Source organism: Populus nigra, chromosome 15 (assembly GCF_951802175.1).
Source record: "Populus nigra chromosome 15, ddPopNigr1.1, whole genome shotgun sequence".
Taxonomy (NCBI): domain Eukaryota; kingdom Viridiplantae; phylum Streptophyta; class Magnoliopsida; order Malpighiales; family Salicaceae; genus Populus; species Populus nigra.
The window spans coordinates 2,061,580-2,083,067 of NC_084866.1; the positions used below are offsets into that span (position 1 = coordinate 2,061,580).

General features: G+C 32.8%; 4 protein-coding genes across 4 annotated transcripts; 3 read left to right on the forward strand and 1 right to left on the reverse strand.

Annotated features, from left to right (window-relative positions):
* The first annotated feature begins 4,953 nt into the window (after positions 1–4,953).
* On the forward strand, positions 4,954–5,916 carry LOC133674500 (EG45-like domain containing protein 2). The gene is made up of 3 exons (XM_062095636.1): positions 4,954–5,118; positions 5,219–5,498; positions 5,591–5,916. The coding sequence occupies exons 1-3, from the start codon at positions 5,010–5,012 to the stop codon at positions 5,595–5,597; spliced, it is 396 nt and encodes a 131-aa protein (XP_061951620.1). The 5' UTR covers positions 4,954–5,009; the 3' UTR covers positions 5,598–5,916.
* Positions 5,917–6,537: 621 nt separating this feature from the next.
* LOC133674498 (adenine nucleotide transporter BT1, chloroplastic/mitochondrial-like) lies at positions 6,538–11,260 on the forward strand. The gene is made up of 2 exons (XM_062095633.1): positions 6,538–7,483; positions 11,142–11,260. Exons 1-2 carry the CDS (start codon positions 6,983–6,985, stop codon positions 11,223–11,225), a joined length of 585 nt encoding a protein of 194 aa, XP_061951617.1. The 5' UTR covers positions 6,538–6,982; the 3' UTR covers positions 11,226–11,260.
* A 3,044-nt stretch (positions 11,261–14,304) lies between these two features.
* On the forward strand, positions 14,305–18,006 carry LOC133674497 (adenine nucleotide transporter BT1, chloroplastic/mitochondrial-like). The gene is made up of 3 exons (XM_062095632.1): positions 14,305–15,278; positions 17,030–17,191; positions 17,275–18,006. Exons 1-3 carry the CDS (start codon positions 14,778–14,780, stop codon positions 17,746–17,748), a joined length of 1,137 nt encoding a protein of 378 aa, XP_061951616.1. The 5' UTR covers positions 14,305–14,777; the 3' UTR covers positions 17,749–18,006.
* A 263-nt stretch (positions 18,007–18,269) lies between these two features.
* LOC133674499 (uncharacterized protein At2g34160-like) lies at positions 18,270–20,481 on the reverse strand. The gene is made up of 5 exons (XM_062095635.1): positions 20,158–20,481; positions 19,663–19,711; positions 19,254–19,316; positions 19,097–19,161; positions 18,270–18,533 (listed from the first exon to the last, which is right to left on the reverse strand). Exons 1-5 carry the CDS (start codon positions 20,287–20,289, stop codon positions 18,441–18,443), a joined length of 402 nt encoding a protein of 133 aa, XP_061951619.1. The 5' UTR covers positions 20,290–20,481; the 3' UTR covers positions 18,270–18,440.
* Positions 20,482–21,488: the final 1,007 nt, after the last annotated feature.

Here is a 21,488-nt window from a genome sequence, read left to right on the forward strand (position 1 = left end):
TTTGATTAGATTGTAAGAATCTGAATCAACGACCGGCATGGCATCTATCTATTTATATACTCTACTTAAAAGTTCATAAACCGTTATATTTCCCTAAAGCAGCTGCATTCATCCACTGATATCTATAGTCATGATCAGCTAGTGGCTGCCAGCGTTGGTTTGCCTTCTTATAGAAAGTAGAAACTGAGAGGAATGCTACAAGTGGCAGCTATCCACTTTTGACTTTACAAGCCCAAACATGCATGTGTGGCAAATAAATAAATAAATAAAAAGTTGTTTTTAATGATCGATAGTCTCTATCCACCTTTTTGAGTGTTCTGCGAAATTAGCACATCTAAAAAAAAATTAGTTAACACACTTAGAATATTATTTAAGAATTTAGCATAGTTAATCAAGTTGTAATTGACATCTACAACACGCGAGTTATAAAATACTAATTGTGACACTCGAGTTGTATATAGGATTTGCAACTCTTCTAACAAACTAATTCTGAGATAAATTTTTTGCTATTAACTCTTTTTCTAAAAATTAGTAATTCGTACAATTCAAATAGCTAATTTTTCAATATCAAAACACAATTCACATAAATAACACATATCATCTTTAATCATAAATAATAAAATTAGAGTGACAATTAACATAATATTTTATTAAAATTAAACTAATTATACATCTATTCATAATTTTCATAAAATATAATAAATGCAATTATATCTAATAATCATCTTAACTTATAAAAGGACCTGAAGCACTCGTGGATGGACCTGGAGCATCACTCCAACTCGTCCAACTCGAGGACAGGTCTATAATACTCATGCAGGTATGAGGAGGAACAATATCATCTCAACTCATGGATGGACGTGGGACGCTCGTGGACAGACCTGGAACGCTCGTGGACAAACCTATATCCTTAACATTCTCACGATAAGCAATCTCATCTTCTGTTAATGTCACTTCAAGACACTCAACCTCTCCAACCTTTTGAAATCTATTATGACAAAAATTAAACATAGTATTGACCACAATATGTCTCATCTCATAGACACATTCACAAATAGCTTTCCACACAAAGTAATTAATTTATATATATGCATTAAAAATCAATTAGCATTCATCATCCATAATAAATTAATTTTGTTTTTAATTCTGGCCAAAAAAATATCATCTACAAATTATGGTCTACAAACCTTTGATGATACCTTTCATATAAATACCATCTACAAAATAGCTCATGAACACACTACAATTGTTTTGGCTAGAAAAATGAAGAGTCGTTGTGGTTTGGGAGGGGGGGGGGGGGTTGCAGACGGTGGTGAGAGGGAAGGGAGGGTGGTTGTAGAGAAAGAGAGTAAGAGAGGAGGAGGAAAGAAGGTAATTGCAGCTTTTGGACTCGGCCTTGTTCCGGAATGACTCTTAGATCGGGCTTTATAATTACAGTAAAAGGTGGGTTGCTTCTTTCTATGGTAAAGAGCTTATTGATTTGCTCTGGGCCAAAACTGAAGTTGTTGTTCATTTCATTGTTCTGTTCCCAAAATCAAGCCCATCGTAGCCCTTAATGTTTTTTCATCAATCCATTCCTTGGCCAGACCATACTGGGAAGGAGTAGGAGAATTAGCAAAGGCGAAAAGAACAGGAAGTTCTAGATTATAAATCTCAGCAAGATTTTGACATGCTATCATTAATTTAGTATTAAAGTTGTAAGTACTTGAAAGGTTACTTCTTGTTGCGCTGAGTTGATTATCAGTTTTTTTTATTATTAACGTATTTAAAATCAGTTTTTATATATGTATCGATCCTGATTAATTCTATATCCTGAAGTTAATGATCATAAAAGTTTTTTAACCATAAACACCGATCTATACTTTCATATATTCGCGTTGCATTTTTTAGGACAGTACAGGTATACAACATTTATATGTTGAACATCAAAAAGATTTCATGTGATGAACAAAGAACAGAAAACAAAAGCATAGAGCATATATGTCGAGAGTCGGAATAAACACAGGCTTGAGCAAGTAGTGTTGCTGGTGGCAAGGATGGCAACTGGCAAGGTGGAAATGCATGTGGTTTAACATGGTTTTTTTATAAAAAATTTAAAAAAAGTTTTCAAATTAATTTTTTAAAAAATTATTTTAATATATTAATATTAAAAATAAATTTTAAAAAATAATTATCACGCTTCAAAATACAAATACACGGTCGCTTGTTTTTATTCGTCAGAAGGTAATTGCAGCTTTTGGACTGATGGGAGTAGCTCTTCCACGCTACATAATTAATAAATAAATTATAATCAATTGGACTCGAATTTATTTAATAGAAGCAAGTCATGATGCATGACTGTTAGTTAAACTATATGTCCACTTGTATAAAAAACTTTGGTCTAAGAAAAACCATATATACTTAATTTCTTTCCAAAAAAAATATATATATTGAATCTAAGGATTCGTGTTATTAGTGAATTTATTTAATAGATTTTCAGCCCCATAAATTGTGACAGACACAAGTAAATGAGGCGAACATTACCCCTGTAATTAATGTAATCCCCCTAGTCCATTTCCCTCGTCCCAAAAATATCCTTAAAAGGTAATTAAAAATGAAAATGTTTCAATTTTAATCGATTTTTTGTCGAAATAATTTTTCTATTTCTTTTACCTATCTTTAAATCTCAAATGTACACACAGACATATTTTTCTTTCCCTTTTTTTTTTTCTGTACTTTATTTACTATTAATCAATAACGCTAGAGATAGTAAATTAATTGAATTGTATGAAATATCCATAAAAGCTAATCTAATTAAATTCTAAAATTAACCGAATGGAATAATTTTATAACTTTATTGGATAATCCTGGTAAGGTTTCTTTTTTATATTTTAGAGATCAAAATAAATTTAACTCGATTTTGATTTTAGATTTTAGAGATCAAGATAGCTAATCAAACTTGTTTATTTGAGAGTGTGGTTGCGGTTGTTTTTCGTGCTGAAATGTATCAAAATATATTTTTATTTTAAAAAAAATATTTTTGAGATCAGTACATCAAATCGATCCAAATAATAAAAAAAAATTGTTTGGTGTAAACAATGATAAGTCTATTTTTCCTCATTTTAATAGGATACTTTAATTTATGTATTTTGATACCAATTTCTTTTTGAGAACCAGTCTTCTTCACCACCCACATTTTAAATAATATATGTTACACACATAATGCAATATTTCTTCTTCTTTTTTGTTTTTCCTGATGACTCTATCAAATGCCTTGGTATCAGGTGCTAGAAGCAACTTGCAAGAGGTCAGCAGGCAGGGAGGGGCCTTTATTCTGTTGGGTTTGTGGTCTCCTCGCTATTTTTTAATGCACTGTTCATTTATTAGCGGCAAATTCATTGGACCCTTTTCTAGGTCCGGACAAGTTTGTAAAGAGGTCCCTTCTTTTTTTATACGTGAATGCTAGACCCCTTCATTCCTTATGTAATCATGGCAGATTGTTATTTACCAAGCATTGTCGGAACACCGTTGAACTTAATTAAAACATAATCTCAAAGGGCTCAGGAAAACACTGTAACATGATTGTTATCACCTCTTTATTTTCACCTTTTTTCTCGCATGATTGGTGCCTTCATTGGCTTTCTTCTCTGCACCAGTAGCGTGATCGAAGCTTCAACTCAGTTTTGTTTGTTGCAGTTTCGTGTTGGGACACGTCAGCCACTGGGCATCGAGGGGTTCTGAGTGGATGTGGCTGGTGTGAATAAGCATTGTCGGGGAACACCGTTGAAATTAAATACTAATAAATCAAAACCAAATTCTGTTAAGTAAAAACATTTGAATGGTCCGAAGTAAATATCCTCAGAAATTCACAAAATACCAAAAAGCCTATAAATGACAAAACCAAAGACAAAAACACTCGAAAATCTTTGAATAGAAAGACACTTAAATTCCAATCTTTTCATGTCTAAAACGTCTATAGCCACAACTTTTTATTTATTTATTTATTTGCCACACATGCATGTTTGGGCTTGTAAAGTCAAAAGTGGATAGCTGCGCTTGTAGCATTCCTCTCAGTTTGTACTTTCTATAAGAAGGCAAACCAACGTTGGCAGCCACTAGCTGATCATGACATACATGACTAGATATCGGTGGATGAATGCAGCTGCTTTAGGGAAATACAACGGTTTATGAACTTTTAAGTAGAATATATAAATAGTTAGATGCCATGCCGGTCATTGATTCAGATTCTTACAATCTAATCAAATGGGATTAAAAAAGAAAATATTATGCCGCCTTGAAGTTTATGTATAAATTGAATTCAATGATATTTTCAAGATATATAATAAGTTTTTTTTCTGTGTGTATTTTGAATATGATCATGGAGAGAAAAATCAATGTTATTGAAATATAGCCAAGTAAGAAGTTTTTAGAAAAGTTGATTTAGCTGGGTTATTTTTTTTTATTCAGGGTTTATTGTGATTATTAGTTTTGTTAGCAAATTTTCTGACTCTTTGAGTTCTTTTTATTTTTCTAACTGTTAATTCATATACTTAGTGGATATAATAGTTAATTAATAAATATATTGTATTTTATAAAAAAATAGTATGAAAAAATTATTAAAAATTCATCTTAACTCAATAACTTAAACTTGTAGAAAAGATTTCAAAATATAATTTATATTATTTTTTAACATATTTTAATTTTTGAATTTAAAACTTTTACAAATCCATACTATATTATATTTAATTTTTATCAAATAAATAAGAATAATGAATTCAACATCATGATTGCTTGGTTATTAAAATTTTAATACCGTATAAAAAAATTATCTTAACTTAATAATTTAAATTTATAAATAAAATCTTAAAATATAATTTATATTTTTTTTAACCATTATTAAAATAAAAAAGTGATTCTTATGATCACCAGGTCGGCCCTCACTTTCAAAAGGGGGCTGGGCTATAAATCCGGCACCTGGGGGGGTACGATAAGCTAAGCTAAAAAGTTCCTCTCCCTAGCTCTCTCTAACCATGGCACTTATGGCCATAGCAATTGTAGCCATCAGCTTTCTCACCTATGAAGTAGGCATTGTTCTTGGGGACATTGGCACTGCTACTTCGTATAATCCTCCCTATCTACGTGAGTAAATGTTTCATGTTTTCCCTTTACTATTTCTTGTCTAAAAGTTCCTTCAAGCTTTCTTTGTCTGATGGATTTACTGGGATATATTTTTGTGCAGCTACCAAGTGTCATGGTAATCGACAGGATCAATTCCCACCAGAAAACTTGTTTGTTTCTGTGAGTGAAGATTTGTGGGATAATGGCGCTGCCTGTGGAAGGCGTTACAGGTTGAGGTGCCTAAGTGCAACTAACAGACCATGCAAGGATGGGACTACTGAGGTTACGGTGGTGGATTTCTGCAGAAAATCACCATGCCCTTCTACTATTCTCTTGCCAGGTGATGCCTTTTCTGCTGTATCACACTCTCCATCCGCAAAAATCAATGTTGAATACATCCAGTATGTATCTTCTCCTGTCCTTCTGTACTTGTAAATGATCCCTCTTTTCTTTTCATTTTCTTTTTCACTGACATCATAACTTTTTCCTGCAGGATATGATGGTACGATCGAGATATGTTGCTGAACTGTATCAAGCAATCCGATTGGATAGAAGTGAGGGGAAAATGGTGTTTCTGATGTTAGAAGTTTTTTGACATTAGTTTGTACTTGAGTTCTCATTATTCCATGTTGTAGTATGAAGTGAGGAGAAATTTTGCTCAATCTCTTCAATTATTTTATGTGTTGTTCGCTTGCGTGTTTTCTTTTTGCTTTATCATAACAAAAAAACTAAAAGATTTGATGATTCAACTGTTCATTCACAGTTATGCATTGTGGACTCGTACAATGAACTCAGTTTTTCTTTGATTGTGTTCATATATATCTGTTTTATTTGTTGGTGGTTTCTTGGATTTTGGTGGTTTCTTGAATTCGTTAGGTGCGGTTTGTGGGGGATGGTTAGGTGAGGTTTAGGGGATGAGATATATGAATTTCAATCAAATGGCATAGGAATCACGCTCAGAAGATCAAAAGCAGCCTATTTGTAGTTTTAGGGGATGAGATTGATGTTAGGGTTGAGACTACAATCAAATGGCATAGGAATCACGCTCAGAAGATCAAAAGCAGCCTCTCCAAAATGAATTTGGAATCAATCAAGAACTTGGCTAAAATAAGAACAAAAACGTGGGCACTAACCCAGAAAATCCGGCGTAATTTTGGGAGACATTTCTTCTAGACTGTATGGGTTCTCATTATGTGTATTTGTATTACTGATGAGACTTGTAATTTTATTTGTGTTTAGTTGGGGATTTCACTTTAATTTTTGTTGTTGAGCAATTTATATACTATTGTAGCTCTAGAGATTACTGGTTACTGGTTATTGGGTTTGCCTAAATCAAACTGCATTTCAGTTGAGTTTCAATCTGTTAGATTAATTTACCATCTTTGATCTTCTTTATTTATTTTTTTATCTCTGTCACCCTACCTTCTAGAACAAAAAAAAGTCATGAAGGATAAAGTTAAAGAAATCGATTTTCTCTCTCTCTCTCTCTCTATCAAAATTGATTTGCTCAATCATACTTGCTTTTCCTTTTCATTCTCACACAGCCGTGTAATATTCTTCTTTCTTTCCTCCCCAGAAGCATCCATTCACATTGTCTCTGCGTTTAAACAAAAAAAAACACGCACACGGCTTCTTTGCCGTAAAATATTCTTATTTCTCGCTCAAAGTTCTTACCCTTTTGTTTCCCTTCTCTTGTTTTCCCCGCTACTTCTCCCTATTGGATTTTTTGTTTGCAATTCTACCTCATACCCGGTTTTCAAAAATGGATTTTTTAGGTTCCCATTCGCTCAAATTCCAATCTTTTCATGTCTAAAACATCTGGTTTGGGATTTTGGGTATTCATTACACTTTAAAGCATAAGAAGTTGTTGAAAAGGTTTTGATTCATGGGTAGGGGTGGAAACCAGTTGTTTGATGATAGTAGAGATGTGTTTCTCTCGGTTGCCTGTTTGGGGTCTCAATGGGGTAACGTTCAGGATGTTCAGTATCTCCCTAGAGGAGGTCTTTTTGCAAGTGTTAATCTAATGGGTATGGGGGACAGCAGCAACTTAAAGTCTTTATACAATGATTTATATGTTAAGTACTTGTCCTTTGTTGGTTTTCAAGAGGAGGAGGGGGTTTTGAAGAAAAAGAAAGGGGGGCTTAAGTTGAAGATTAAGGTTAAAAATCCCTCGTTAAGAAGGCTGATTAGTGGAGGGATTGCTGGTGCTATTTCAAGGACTGCAGTGGCTCCTTTGGAGACTATTAGAACTCATTTGATGGTGGGGAGTAGCGGACACAGTACAACCGAGGTTTTTAAAAATATAATGCAGACTGATGGATGGAAAGGGTTGTTCAGAGGCAATTTGGTTAATGTGATTCGTGTTGCGCCTAGCAAGGCCATTGAGGTAATGAAAACTTCTCTTTTGCTTATGATTTACTCAATGTGAAAGAGATGTTATCGTGGTTACTTGATTGGTTTTGTTGTTGTTGGATGTCCATCAATTTTTGTGTACTGCCCGATTCGTGCGTTGCAGTCTTGTATCTGAGGATCTGAAGGAAGTTGTGTGCTTGCTGTTGGCATTTATTGTTCTTCTCTTTTTGAAGAATTACCGTGAAAATTCCTCGATTCTGTTTTCTTGATGTCATCCTTTTTGTTTGCTTCTAGTTCATTGATGGTTTATATGCTTGTCTGAGTGTCAACATGGATTATTGCTTCACGGAACAGCTTAGGTTGTCTGCTTTACTATGGTTGCAAACTACCTGGCTATTGATAACTTTTTGGTTCAGCTCTGTAATGTTTTGATGGTGTTATATAGTTGAACCATGAATATCCATGATCGATGCTTATTAGCAACCTTATTTGTTTATTGCAGTGAATTTAGAATTCTGGTTTCTTAAAGTTCAATTGAAATGCAAAGTCTTAACACGTGTGAGATTGAAAAGACTAATCTGGAATCAAAACTAATTTTGAAATTAAACACAAACATTCAACAAGAATTTGTAAAGCAATCAGTTTGATGCGTATCAATAGTCAAAATGGCAGTTCCTTGCTTATAAGACAATAATTTACCTTGCATTATTCAATTATTTCTAACTCCTAGGTTGTGCACTATTGGATTGGTTTTGGTCTTGTCGATTCCTGTATGCCAATTTCTCGTACGGGTTCTTAAATTATTTTATCTGGTTTTGATTTTTCATTCTGCCTTCAGCTGTTCTTTTTTTTTTTTGGCTTTATTTTTATTGTTTTGTTTTGCTCGGAAGAGGTTGCATCTAATTTTTTATGAGTTCTTAAGTGCATTATAAACCTTTAATAGCCATCAACCAGAGCTCATACATTAGGATGAGGGTAAAATTGATCAGAAGAGTATAGGCTAGTTAGTGGTGCCCAATTTGAACGAGACTGGAGAAGTGGCTGCTAGATGTCAGTCCTATGTGGATTGTAACGAGACTGGAGATTGGCAGGTGTCTACCTGTAGGTTGGTAGAGCTTCTGGATACTCATAGTCTGGCTGTAGTTGACCATCATAATTCTGAACTTCTGCAAATAAATCTTCTTTAATTGATTGGAAAGGTAACCAATTAAATATTTGAACCTCAGCGGTCTAAATTAAAAGCTTACCTATCCATGCAGTTGTCTGTCCTTGTCTTTTCTTTATGTAGAGAGTGAGAGAGGGAGAAGGGTATTGTGTAGCCATGGAGTGTAGAACCTTCACTGTACTGATCAACAATGCCTTTTATAGTCTCCTCTGCCCTCATTTATTTCTAATTAGAGAGGAATAATTAAGCTCTGCAACTTCTGCATATTTTAAGTAACATTCCAGTTCCAGGTACATAATCTTACAGGTAACTAGCTTCTGTGTCTTTGTTTATCTTTGGGCGGCTTTATTTGTTATTATCCTCGACTGAGGTGAAAGGGAATGGTTTGCAGTTGGCCCATTAGTATTCAATTTAGGGTTCTGCATTTGAAGTTTCGGAGACGTGCATTGCATTTGGTCTCAAACCCATCAAAGTATTTTCATGTGAGAACTTTATTAAACCAGGACTGCATCGAAGGTAGGCTCGGGTTTTAGCTGATCCGGACACGAACTAGTTTGAGTTGGAAAAAGAGAACTCAGTAAAAGATGTAGATTGATTTAATGACCTGTTTAACTTTGATCTGACTCTATCAAAACTTGATTTTTAATCTACTAATTTTTCATTAAAACAATATTATTTTGATTTACTTAAAAAATAAATTTTTAAGAGCTAACTCCTTCTATTCATAACTCAAGTCTTGCTGTGGAATGATTCTTAAATTGTTAATGTCTGTTTGTTTTTGCTTTTTAAAAGTATTTTTTTAAAAATTTAATTTTTTTTTATTTTTTATGTACTTTAAATTAATATGTTTTTTGTGTTTTCAAATTATTTTAATGTGTTGATGTCAAAATTAATTTTTAAAAAATAAAAATATTATTAACATGTATTTTAACACAAAAAATTATTTAAAAAATAATCATAATCATACCCTAAATAAGCTCTTATGAGCTGCTTCTTTGACTGGAGGAGGAGGAGAATTAGCAAAGGCGAAAAGAACAGGAAGTTCTAGATTATAAATCTATATATTGCATCATATATTTATCCAATATAAGAGACTTCACAGTTTATGTGTTCAAGTTAGCATTAAGTATTATGGATTGAATTTCAAATAAAATTTAATTTTTATAAATACTATAAAAGTAAATTAGAGGTCAACCCCTTTTATTTACAATTTCAAAAAAAAAATTAATATTAAAACTAATTTTTTTTAAATACTCATCTAGCTTTTTAAAAAAACTTTTAAGAAAATAAAATGAATATAATAAGGGTAATACAAGAAACAAAACGAATTGAAATTTATCATTTAAAAATATAAATAAATTATTAAGTATAAATTAGATAAATTAGATGAGTAAATAATTTATAATAAGGTTACTTGTTGTTGCGCTGAGTTGATTATCAGTTTTTTTTATTATTAACGTTGGTGTATTTCAGGCCTCTAAATTTATTTAATAGATTTTCAGCCCCATAAATTGTGACAAACACAAGTAAATGAGGCGAAAATTATCCCTGTAATTAATGTAATCCCCCTAGTCCATTACCCGCGTCCCAAAAATATCCTTAAAATGTAATTAAAAATGAAAATGTTTCAATTTTAATCGATTTTTTGTCGAAATAATTTTTCTATTTCTTTTACCTATCTTTAAATCTCAAATGTACACACAGACATATTTTTCTTTCCTTTTTTTTCTTATTTCTGTACTTTATTTACTATTAATCAATAACGCTAGAGATAGTAAATTAATTGAATTGTCTGAAATATCCATAAAAGCTAATCTAAATTCTAAAATTAACCGAATGGAATAATTTTATAACTTTATTGGATAATCCTGGTAAGGTTTCTTTTTTATAAAAAACCTGGTTTAACTCGATTTTGATTTTAAATTTTAGAGATCAAATAGCTAATGAAACTTGTCTGTTCGAGAATGTGGTTGCGGTTGTTTTTCATGCTGAAATGCATTAAAATATTTTTTTATTTTAAAAAAAAATTATTTTTAAGATTAGTGCATCAAATTAATCTAAATAATAAAAAAAATTTAACTTTTAGAGAATACAACGTTATCAAACATTTAAAAAAATTTACTAGTAAAATCTATTTAAGTCTATTTTTCCTCATTTTAATAGGATACTTTAATTTATGTATTTTGATACCAATTTCTTTTTTAAAACCAGTCTTCATCACCCACATTTTAAATAATATATATTACACAATTATTTAGATGGTGGCCCAGTAGTAAGAGCTTGGGACTAAGAGATTTGCTTTTTCTGTGGTCTCAAATTTGAGTCATGTGGTTGCTCATATGATGATCACTGGAGGCTTACATAGTCGTTAACTTCATGGTCCATGAGATTAGTTGAGATGCGATTAGTTGAGGTGCGCACAAGCTGGTCCGGACACCTACATTAAACTAAAATATATATATATGTTACACACATGATGCAATAATATTTTTTTTCCTGATTACTCTATCAATTGCCTTGGTATCAGGTGCTACATGCAAGTTGCAAGAGGTCAACAAGCAGGGAGGGGCCTTTATTCTATTGGGTTTGTGGTCTCCTCGCTATTTTTTAATGCACTGTTCATTTATTAGCGGCAAATTCATTGGACCCTTTTCTAGGTCCGGACAAGTTTGTAAAGAGGTCCCTTCTTTTTTTATACGTGAATGCTAGACCCCTTCATTCCTTATGTAATCATAGCAGATTGTTATTTACCAAGCATTGTTGGGAACACCGTTGAAATTAAAACTAAAACATAATCTAAAAGGGCTCAGGAGAACACTGTAACATGTGAGCGAATCCACTGTGGATTCAAGCAGTATTTCTTGTTATCACCTCTTTATTTTCACCTTTTTTCTCGCATGATTGGTGCCTTCATTGGCTTTCTTCTCTGCACCAGTAGCGTGATCGAAGCTTCAACTCAGTTTTGTTTGTTGCAGTTTCGTGTTGGGACACGCCAGCCACTGGGCATCGAGGGGTTCTGAGTGGATGTGGCTGGTGTGACTGATTGCTCTTTAAAGGAGCTGGGTTGGGATCAGCTCGCTTGACCTTGGTTGATCATGGCTATATTTTAGGGGTGTGTGGTGAGCCATTTACTTATGTGGTTAGTGGGGTGTGTCATCATTGTGCATTAAATGCACACCTCACTTGCGTTGTGCCTGGGCTGGCTCTATAGATTAGGGGCTGTTTTTTTCTTTTTCTTTTTTCTTTTTTTAAGTTGTTTTTTTTTCTTTTTTTTTAATGAATATTTTTTTTGTTAAATTTTTTTTATTTAGTTACCAAACTTCCATGACACGGATTCTGGGTTTGACGGGTTAACCCATATTTTTTTCTAGTTTTTCTTTTTAATTAATTTTTTTATTTAATTTAGTTTGTTAATATTAAATTTTTTTCTATTTAGTTATCAAACTTTTATTACACGGATTCCGGATTTGACGGGTTAACCCAGCTAATTCTGGGTTAACCCGTAATTTTTTTTTCCTATTCAGTTATTAAACTTTCATGACATGAATCCCAGATTTGACGGGTTAACCTAGTTAATTCAGATTTTTTTCTTTTTCTTCATTAGTTTTTTTTCTTCATGTAGGCTTTTTTTTCTTTGTTTTTTTCTTTTAAATTAATCTTTTTTTTGTTTAGTAGTTTTTTTTTTTGCTTTTAGCTTTTTTTTTTTCTTTTTAATTAATTTTTTTAAATTTAGTTTGTTAATATTATTTTTTTTCTATTTAGTTATCAAACTTTCATAACACGAATAACAGATTTGACGGGTTAACCTGGTTTGACGAGTTAACCCAGTTAATTCAGATTTTTTTATTCTTATTAGTTTTTTTTCCTTCCTATAGGTTTTTTCTTTGTTTTTTTTCTTTTTAATTAATATTTTTTCATTTCATTTAGTTCATTAATATTATTTTTTTCTATTTAGTTATCACACTCTCATTACACGAATCTCAGGTTTAACGGGTTAACTTGATTTGGTGGGTTAACCTAGTTGATTTAGGTTTTTTTCTTTTTCTTAATTAGTTTTTTTCTACCAATTTCATCTTTTAATATTATAATTAACCCACAGTGAAAAGGCTGCATAGTTTTTTTTTCATTTTGTTTTGCTTTTTTCTTTGTTTTTTTAATGTATATTTTTTTTGTTTAATTTAATTTGTTAATGTTAATTTTTTTTTTATTTAGTTATCAAACTTTCATGATATGGATTCTGGGTTTGACGGGTTAACCTAGATTTTTTTTATTTTTCTTTTTAATTAATTTTTTTTTTTAATTTAGTTTATTAATGTTAAATTTTTTCCTATTCAGTTATCAAACTTTCATAACATGGATCCCGGGTTTGACGGGTTAACCCGTATATTTTTTTTTCCTATTCAGTTATCAAACTTTCATGACATGAATCACAGGTTTGACTGCTTAACCTGGTTTGAAGGGTTAACCCAGTTAATTCAGATTTTTTTTCTATTTCTTCATTAGTTTTTTTCTTCATGTAAGCTTTTTTTTCTTTGTTTTTTTCTTTTAAATTAATCTTTTCTTGTTTAGTATTTTTGTTTTTGTTTTTGTTTTTTTTTTTTGCTTTTTGTTTTTTTTATTTTTAATTTTTTTTTTAAAAAATTTTGTTAATATTAAGTTTTTTTATTTAATTATCAAACCTTTATGACATGGATCCCAGGTTTGACGGGTTAACCCAGTTAATTCAAATTGTTTTTCTTTTTCTTCATTAGTTTTTTTCTTTATGTAGGTTTTTTTTCCTTTGTTTTTTTAATTAATCTTTTTTTTTTGCTTAATTTAGTTCATTAATGTTAATTTTTTTCTATTTAGTTATCACACTCTCATGATATGAATCCCATATTTGACGAGTTAACCTGATTTGGTGGGTTAACTCAGTTGATTCAATTTTTTTTCATTGGTTTTTTTCTTCCAATTTCATCTTTAAATATTGTAATTAACCATAATTAAAAGGCATCAACTTTTTTTTTTCAATTTCATGACACAAATCCCAGGTTTGACAGATTAACCTGATTTGACGGGTTAAACCAGTTGATTCAGATTTTTTTTTCTTTTTCTTAAGTAGTTTTTTTTTTTAATTTCAATTTCATCTTTTAATATTGATTTGATTAAGAATTAAACTTTATAATTTGTTTTATTTACTGTTCATTAGATTATTGTGATCTCATAAGGAGATTTTACTGTACCTCTTCTTGCAAAGCATTATTCATTGGAATAATATTTTGCTTTATTGTTTTTTTCTTTTCAATTAATCGTTTTTTTTAATATTATTCTGTAATATTAATTTTTTTTCTTTTTAACTATCACATTTTTATAATACGACTTTACAGTCGTACTCATATCCAAAGCTCTGGGTTTAATGTTGCAACCAAACTCACTTAAACTTGAACCGTACAAGTTTAATATTATTATTAATATTATAAATATAACTTTTGAGTTAGACGTAGCAAACAGAAAGACCTAACACTCTTAAATTTTAACTTTTTCTAATATTTTTTATATAAAACAATTAACCCATAACATAGCACGCGTGAAACGTTTCTAATTATATACTAAATCAAAACCGAATTCTGTTAATTAAAAACATTTGAATGGTCCAAAGTAAATATCCTCAGAAATTCACAAAATACCACAAAGCCTATAAATGACAAAACCAAAGACAAAAACACTCAAAAATCTTTGAATAGAAAGACACTTCCCAAGACAACAGTCTTCCCCAGCACAAAAACCTAACTCAACTCCGCCAAACCACCTTGAAAATCCATGCTATACATATACCTGTATATATAACAACTAAGCACACGAGATTTTGCAGAGAGAAACAAAGAAAGAGGAGAGGGAGGGAGATTCACCAACCCCTCTTCTCTCTCTTTCTAATAACATTTTAACTTTATTTCTTGCTCAAAGTTCTTACCCTTTTGTTTCCCTTCTCTTGTTTTCCCCGCTACTTCTCCCTATTGGATTTTTTGTTTGCAATATTCTACCTCATACCCAGTTTTCAAAAATGGATTTTTTAGGTTCCCATTCGCTCAAATTCCAATCTTTTCATGTCTAAAACATCTGGTTTGGGATTTTGGGTATTCATTACACTTTAAAGCATAAGAAGTTGTTGAAAAGGTTTTGATTCATGGGTAGGGGTGGAAACCAGTTGTTTGATGATAGTAGAGATGTGTTTCTCTCGGTTGCCTGTTTGGGGTCTCAATGGGGTAACGTTCAGGATGTGCAGTATCTCCCTAGAGGAGGTCTTTTTGCAAGTGTTAATCTAATGGGTATGGGGGACAGCAGCAACTTAAAGTCTTTATACAATGATTTATATGTTAAGTACTTGTCCTTTGTTGGTTTTCAAGAGGAGGAGGGGGTTTTGAAGAAAAAGAAAGGGGGGCTTAAGTTGAAGATTAAGGTTAAAAATCCCTCGTTAAGAAGGCTGATTAGTGGAGGGATTGCTGGTGCTATTTCAAGGACTGCAGTGGCTCCTTTGGAGACTATTAGAACTCATTTGATGGTGGGGAGTAGCGGACATAGTACAACCGAGGTTTTTAAAAATATAATGCAGACTGATGGATGGAAAGGGTTGTTCAGAGGCAATTTGGTTAATGTGATTCGTGTTGCGCCTAGCAAGGCCATTGAGGTAATGAAAACTTCTCTTTTGCTTATGATTTACTCAATGTGAAAGAGATGTTATCGTGGTTACTTGATTGGTTTTGTTATTGTTGGATGTCCATCAATTTTTGTGTACTGCCCGATTCGTGCGTTGCAGTCTTGTATCTGAGGATCTGAAGGAAGTTGTGTGCTTGCTGTTGGCATTTATTGTTCTTCTCTTTTTGAAGAATTACCGTGAAAATTCCTCGATTCTGTTTTCTTGATGTCATCCTTTTTGTTTGCTGCTAGTTCATTGATGGTTTATATGCTTGTCTGAGTGTCAACATGGATTATTGCTTCACGGAACAGCTTAGGTTGTCTGCTTTAGTATGGTTGCAAACTGCCTGGTTATTGATAACTTTTTGGTTCAGCTCTGTGATGTTTTGATGATGTTACATAGTTGAACCATGAATATCCATGATCGATGCTTATTAGCAACCTTATTTGTTTATTGCAGTGAATTTAGAATTCTGGTTTCTTAAAGTTCAATTGAAATGCAAAGTCTTAACACGTGTGAGATTGAAAAGACTAATCTGGAATCAAAACTAATTTTGAAATTAGACACAAACATTCAACAAGAATTTGTAAAGCAATCAGTTTGATGCGTATCAATAGTCAACATGACAGTTCCTTGCTTATAAGACAATATTTTACCTTGCATTATTCAATTATTTCAAACTGCTAGGTTGTGCACTATTGGATTGGTTTTGGTCTTGTCGATACTTGTATGCCAATTTCTCATACAGGTTCTTAAATTATTTTATCTGGTTTTGATTTTTCATTCTGCCTTCAGCTGTTCTTTTTTTTTTTGGCGTTATTTTTATTGTTTTGTTTTGCTCGGAAGAGGTTGCATCTAATTTTTTATGAGTTCTTAAGTGCATTATAAATCTTTAATAGCCATCAACTAGAGCTCATACATTAGGATGAGGGTAAAATTGATCAGAAGAGTATAGGCTAGTTAGTGGTGCCCAATTTGACTACCTCTTTTGATTGATGGCAGTTTAACTTTGCCCATAAGAAAATAAATAATTCCCGGCAAACTAATCTCTGTTTCAGTTAAGGAGATATCTTCCACCCTATTGTTACATCTTTTGAGCAACTACAAAAAATTTAGGATGCTAATACAGAGGGTGAGCTAGCTTCCAGCATGTACTTGCCTGGCATATTCTCGTTGTTTGGATTGCATCTCACCTGGTAAACAAAGCTTGATACTTCCATTTACCACGATTAAATTGACTTGTCAAATTAACTACCTTCTGTTTTCAACAATGGGCTTTAAAGAAGTGGCTGCTAGATGTCAGTCCTATGTAGATTGTAACGAGACTGGAGATTGGCAGGTGTCTACCTGTAGGTTGGTAGAGCTTCTGGATACTCATAGTCTGGCTGTAGTTGACCATCATAACTCTGAACTTCTGCAAATAAATCTTCTTTAATTGATTGGAAAGGTAACCAATTAAATATTTGAACCTCAGCGGTCTAAATTAAAAGCTTACCTATCCATGCAGTTGTCTGTCCTTGTCTTTTCTTTATGTAGAGAGTGAGAGAGTGAGAAGGGTATTGTGTAGCCATGGAGTGTAGAACCTTCACTGTACTAATCAACAATGCCTTTTATAATCTCCTCTGCCCTCATTTATTTCTAATTAGAGAGGAATAATTAAGCTCTGCAACTTCTGCATATTTTAAGTAACATTCCAGTTCCAGGTACGTAATCTTAAAGGTAACTAGCTTCTGTGTCTGCAGCTTTTGGCATATGATACGGTAAACAAGAAGTTGTCACCTGCACCGGGGGAGCAGCCCAAGCTTCCAATTCCTGCATCATTAATTGCTGGTGCTTGTGCTGGAGTGAGCTCTACTTTGTGCATGTATCCACTTGAGTTAGTCAAGACTCGATTAACTATACAGGTATGTGCAAAACGTAGAACAAAAACTGAAATCTTGGGTGCTGATGCTGTTCAGTTTCTCATGGCATCTGATGTATTCTGCAGAGAGATGTTTATAATGGTATAGTACATGCATTCTTAAAAATACTGCGTGAAGAGGGCCCTGGAGAACTCTACAGAGGTCTTGCTCCCAGCCTCATTGGAGTTATTCCGTACGCCGCTACAAATTACTTTGCCTACGACACATTACGGAAAGCCTATCGAAAATATTTTAAGCAAGAGAAGATTGGCAACATTGAAACTCTTCTAATCGGATCTGCTGCTGGTGCCGTATCAAGCAGTGCAACTTTCCCACTTGAAGTTGCTCGCAAGCACATGCAGGTAGGAGCTCTCAGCGGAAGACAAGTATACAAGAATGTGATCCATGCCCTAGCTTGCATACTGGAACAAGAAGGTATCCAGGGGTTATATAAAGGGCTGGGACCCAGTTGCATGAAGTTGGTTCCTGCTGCTGGGATATCTTTCATGTGCTATGAAGCATGCAAAAGGATACTTGTAGAGGATGATGAAAAAACATGAAAGGAGCACATGAGTCTGAGTGTTTCTGTCTTAAGCAGAAGGGAGATTTGAGGTTTTAGTAATTTTTATCCATACCAAGTTTAACATATCTTGGGTTTTTGTCCCCGTTGATTTTTTTTTTTATATAGGAAACGGTCCAATAAACTTGTTTGCGAGGTTAGAAAACATACATCGCCTTTGTTTTCCTGGTTTTATTGAATTCATCGGACATTTACATTTAAAAAAATGTAAACGGACTTGAAAATTATTCGATTGCTACTCTGAAATCTTGGTCGATTAACCTAGTTCCACCTCTTTCTACAACTGAAACACGATTTCGAGTTAGGAATTGGGTAACCTGCATTGAGAAACGAGATTAGCATAGTGAATTGTTGTTTGACATTTAAGACGAACTGTGAATTGGGGCATATCTTCAAGTTCTCAGTTGCGATTTTCATACCCTTCTGGCCCGCTAGTTGAATGAATGGCAACGAACATTCCACAAGCGACTCGTGAGAATGCTCCATCGGCGATATAAGAACTTGGAAACAAATTTGAATTTTGAATTTGCGAAGGCATTGTTTTTACAAAATCTCCTAAGAGAAATATCATCACAGCAACTAAACATTGATAGTTCGAATCTATGATAGGCGGGTTACATATGTCCATAATAAAGGAACTCAAGAGGACAAGCTAAATTCATCATTTCAAGCTCAGCTCTGCTCCTCTGCATCTTCTGCTTCCTGTGCAGCAGCGGCAGCCATCAACTCATCAAACTTTTCTGTCTTGCCGAGCAATATTTCAATCTGTAAGAGAACGAATCCAGATTGTCAGTCTTTTACTCTTGAAAAAGAAATAAATCCAAAAAATGACTAGCTATTGACAAAAAAGAGTGAAGAGCAGCTAGCTCAGACGGGTACAAATACTAAGAATACACACACAGGGACGATTCTGCAGAGGCCTCACAGTATAGCTAGATTGGATAAATTTTAACCATAAGCTACATCTCTGGATTAATATGATCCCCTGGTATCTGTAGTACTTGGTGAAATAAGGCATCCATTAAAAGAGAGTCCATGGCAAAACCCCATCAATGTTGCATCCTCCATCTTCTAATTTGAACCTGGGATCATGCCCCTCTTAAACAAACCTAAAAATGCATGCTAGCATGCACAGTGGCAGTTTTTGTTACTTTAAAAACACATTTATGCAAAAAATCCTAGGTTTCCCAAAGAAAGCAGTGCAGAAAAAATTCCAAAGCTGGTGAAATCTTTATTTGGGAGGATTCCATCCGCTGCATGCCTCCACAAGTTATCCTAACAGTATGTCTGACAAATGTTGTCCAACACAAGGCAACACGATGATTTACCTTAGCTTTCGGAACAGGACGCCCTCCTGTTTCTTCCCTCATGTCAACTGTGGACGTCGTGATCTCTAAGCATACACACAACACATAATAAGTGATCACGCTCTCAACATCAGCTTGAATCATAGAGGGAGACATAAGAAAGGAAGAGAAATCTCACTTTTCTCAACAGCAAGTCCATTATTCTTCAAGATCTCAGCAATGGTAACAACAGTGGCTATTGCTGTACATGTAACATAAAAATCAAATTATATTCAAAATCTACAATAACAAGAAATATGGACCAAAATACTTTTCTTCCGTAACCAAAGTTTTCAGAAAAAAGAGAGGTCGTATGACTACATTGCACCGCACTTCCATCTTATGTTTTGTGATTAAATAGTGTATGTTTAAATCAGACACCCAGCCAAGTTGAGCAATAACTCCCGTGGCTTACAATTAGCCAAATCACCACTTGATAGGGAATGCAACACAGATTACTAATTTCAACAGGCAAGAAATGCATCCTAAGTATAAGAGAAATAAATATATAAATAAATGAAATCAGCATGCGGATAAAGAAACAATACCCATCCCAAGAGCAGAGAGCTCCACTTCATTGTGCTGTTGCATGTACCTCTGCAAAAAATCAACCATTAAATAGCTAAATAACAGAACAGTCCAAAAATACAAATAATAACGTCACTAAAACCATTTCCCTTTCTCTAACAAGCCAAGAATTACAAAACCCTCCACCAAATTCAGAAGATACAACCATGTTTTAATTAACTTCAACGCAATAATAAGATACACAAACTTCCATTTTTCATTTGTTTTCTCATCCACAGTTCTCCCAGCATCCAAACAGAGCCCGTAAAAAGAAAAGAACAGAAAAACCCTAAACAGAAAAGGGCAAGAAAAGAGAATAAAACAGGACCCGTGTCCATAACAGCAACAAATCCCTTAAACTTTAAAACCCTAAATAGATCATTAAACCCGTATAAAAGACAAAGATCTAGCTTATCCAAAAAAAAGAAGAGAAGTGAAACATTAAGGGGGGTTTGGGTTTGGATGCTTTAAGTTACCTTGGCGAGATTAACGTAGAAGAAAAGAGGTTTTTTGGTGTTAGAAACTTGGATTCGGTTCTTCTTGTTATTGCCTGAATCTGCTGCTGCTGTGATGTTTAAGTTGGTAACACCCTCTGTAATTCCTTCCATTGCTCACTGCTTTCCTTCTTTATTTTCTTTCTTTCTTTTAGAGAGAGAAAAGCCCTACTTTCCAATCTATTCCACTCTCTCTCTTTCTAGCTAGCTAGCTATCTCCTGCCTGCTATATTTCTAGATGAAGGCGAGAGAGGGATTTTGTGTTATAAATACTCAAAAACCCTTAGCCCAAGCATCCCCTCCTACTGCTTCCCTGCTTTTTACTAGGGGTTTGCTCTCCGATTTTGTTATTTAGATACGGTGTCGTTTCAAACAATTAGCCCCAAGCCCAGCCCACTCATCCTTAATTGGGCTTCTCCATTCACCTCTTTTTCTTTTTTTTTAAATGGAAAAAATTGAACTAGGTTAATTTACTGAAGGAGTCGAATATTTTATTAAAATAATATTATTTTATTTTTTAAAATAAAATTAAAATTTAATCAAGTGTTTTACTAAGATAATATATTTTCTATTTAACTTTAAACATGATATAAATTAAACTTTAAATCAGAATTTTTTTAATTAACTTATTTAGTACGGTCAGGTTTAATAATTATACAAATGACTAAATTAAACAAATATACAAGATGGGGTTAATAAAATGTCAATATTCATAAAATGTTAATTTAATATATTTTTAAATAAAATATATTTTTAAAACGTGTTAAAAACAGAAATTATTACACTGTAAATTACTATTTTAATTATTATAGTTTGTTATAATAATCCCACGTAAGAAAGGGCTTTTGCTATCAAGTAGGCCAGATAATAGTCAAAATGACAAACCATCATCATTTGTTACTTGCATGATTGATTACTTGGCAGATATTTGTGATTATTTTTTATTTAAAATTATATATTTTTTAAAAAATTAACATATAATATTTCAATAATTGAAAAACATTAAAAACAAAAAAATAAAATAAAATATTTAAAAAACACGGTTTTAACATCTTTTTAAAAGGCTATGCAAGATCATTTAAAAACACGGACTAACTTATATTTTTAAAAAATTTAAAAATAATTTTTATTTTATTAAAAAATAATTTTTTTATATTTTAAATTATTTTGATATACTAATATTAAAAATAAAAAAAAATTATTTTAATAGATCTCAAATAAAAAACATATAACCACAATCACTCCAGCAACTTGGAAAATATAACATCCTCAAACTTACACTGCAGCAGAACAAAAATCAGGACAATCTGCAA

Coding starts and splice junctions, on each gene's coding strand:
- LOC133674500 (XM_062095636.1), top strand. CDS start 5,010: ATGGCACTTATGGCCATAGCAATTGTAGCCATCAGCTTTCTCACCTAT. Junction 5,119..5,218: donor GTATAATCCTCCCTATCTAC/GTGAGTAAATGT, acceptor ATTTTTGTGCAG/CTACCAAGTGTCATGGTAAT.
- LOC133674498 (XM_062095633.1), top strand. CDS start 6,983: ATGGGTAGGGGTGGAAACCAGTTGTTTGATGATAGTAGAGATGTGTTT. Junction 7,484..11,141: donor CGCCTAGCAAGGCCATTGAG/GTAATGAAAACT, acceptor CCTTGGTATCAG/GTGCTACATGCAAGTTGCAA.
- LOC133674497 (XM_062095632.1), top strand. CDS start 14,778: ATGGGTAGGGGTGGAAACCAGTTGTTTGATGATAGTAGAGATGTGTTT. Junction 15,279..17,029: donor CGCCTAGCAAGGCCATTGAG/GTAATGAAAACT, acceptor CTGTGTCTGCAG/CTTTTGGCATATGATACGGT. Junction 17,192..17,274: donor AGACTCGATTAACTATACAG/GTATGTGCAAAA, acceptor TGTATTCTGCAG/AGAGATGTTTATAATGGTAT.
- LOC133674499 (XM_062095635.1), bottom strand. CDS start 20,289: ATGGAAGGAATTACAGAGGGTGTTACCAACTTAAACATCACAGCAGCA. Junction 19,712..20,157: donor TCTACGTTAATCTCGCCAAG/GTAACTTAAAGC, acceptor GATTTTTTGCAG/AGGTACATGCAACAGCACAA. Junction 19,317..19,662: donor GCTCTCTGCTCTTGGGATGG/GTATTGTTTCTT, acceptor TTACATGTACAG/CAATAGCCACTGTTGTTACC.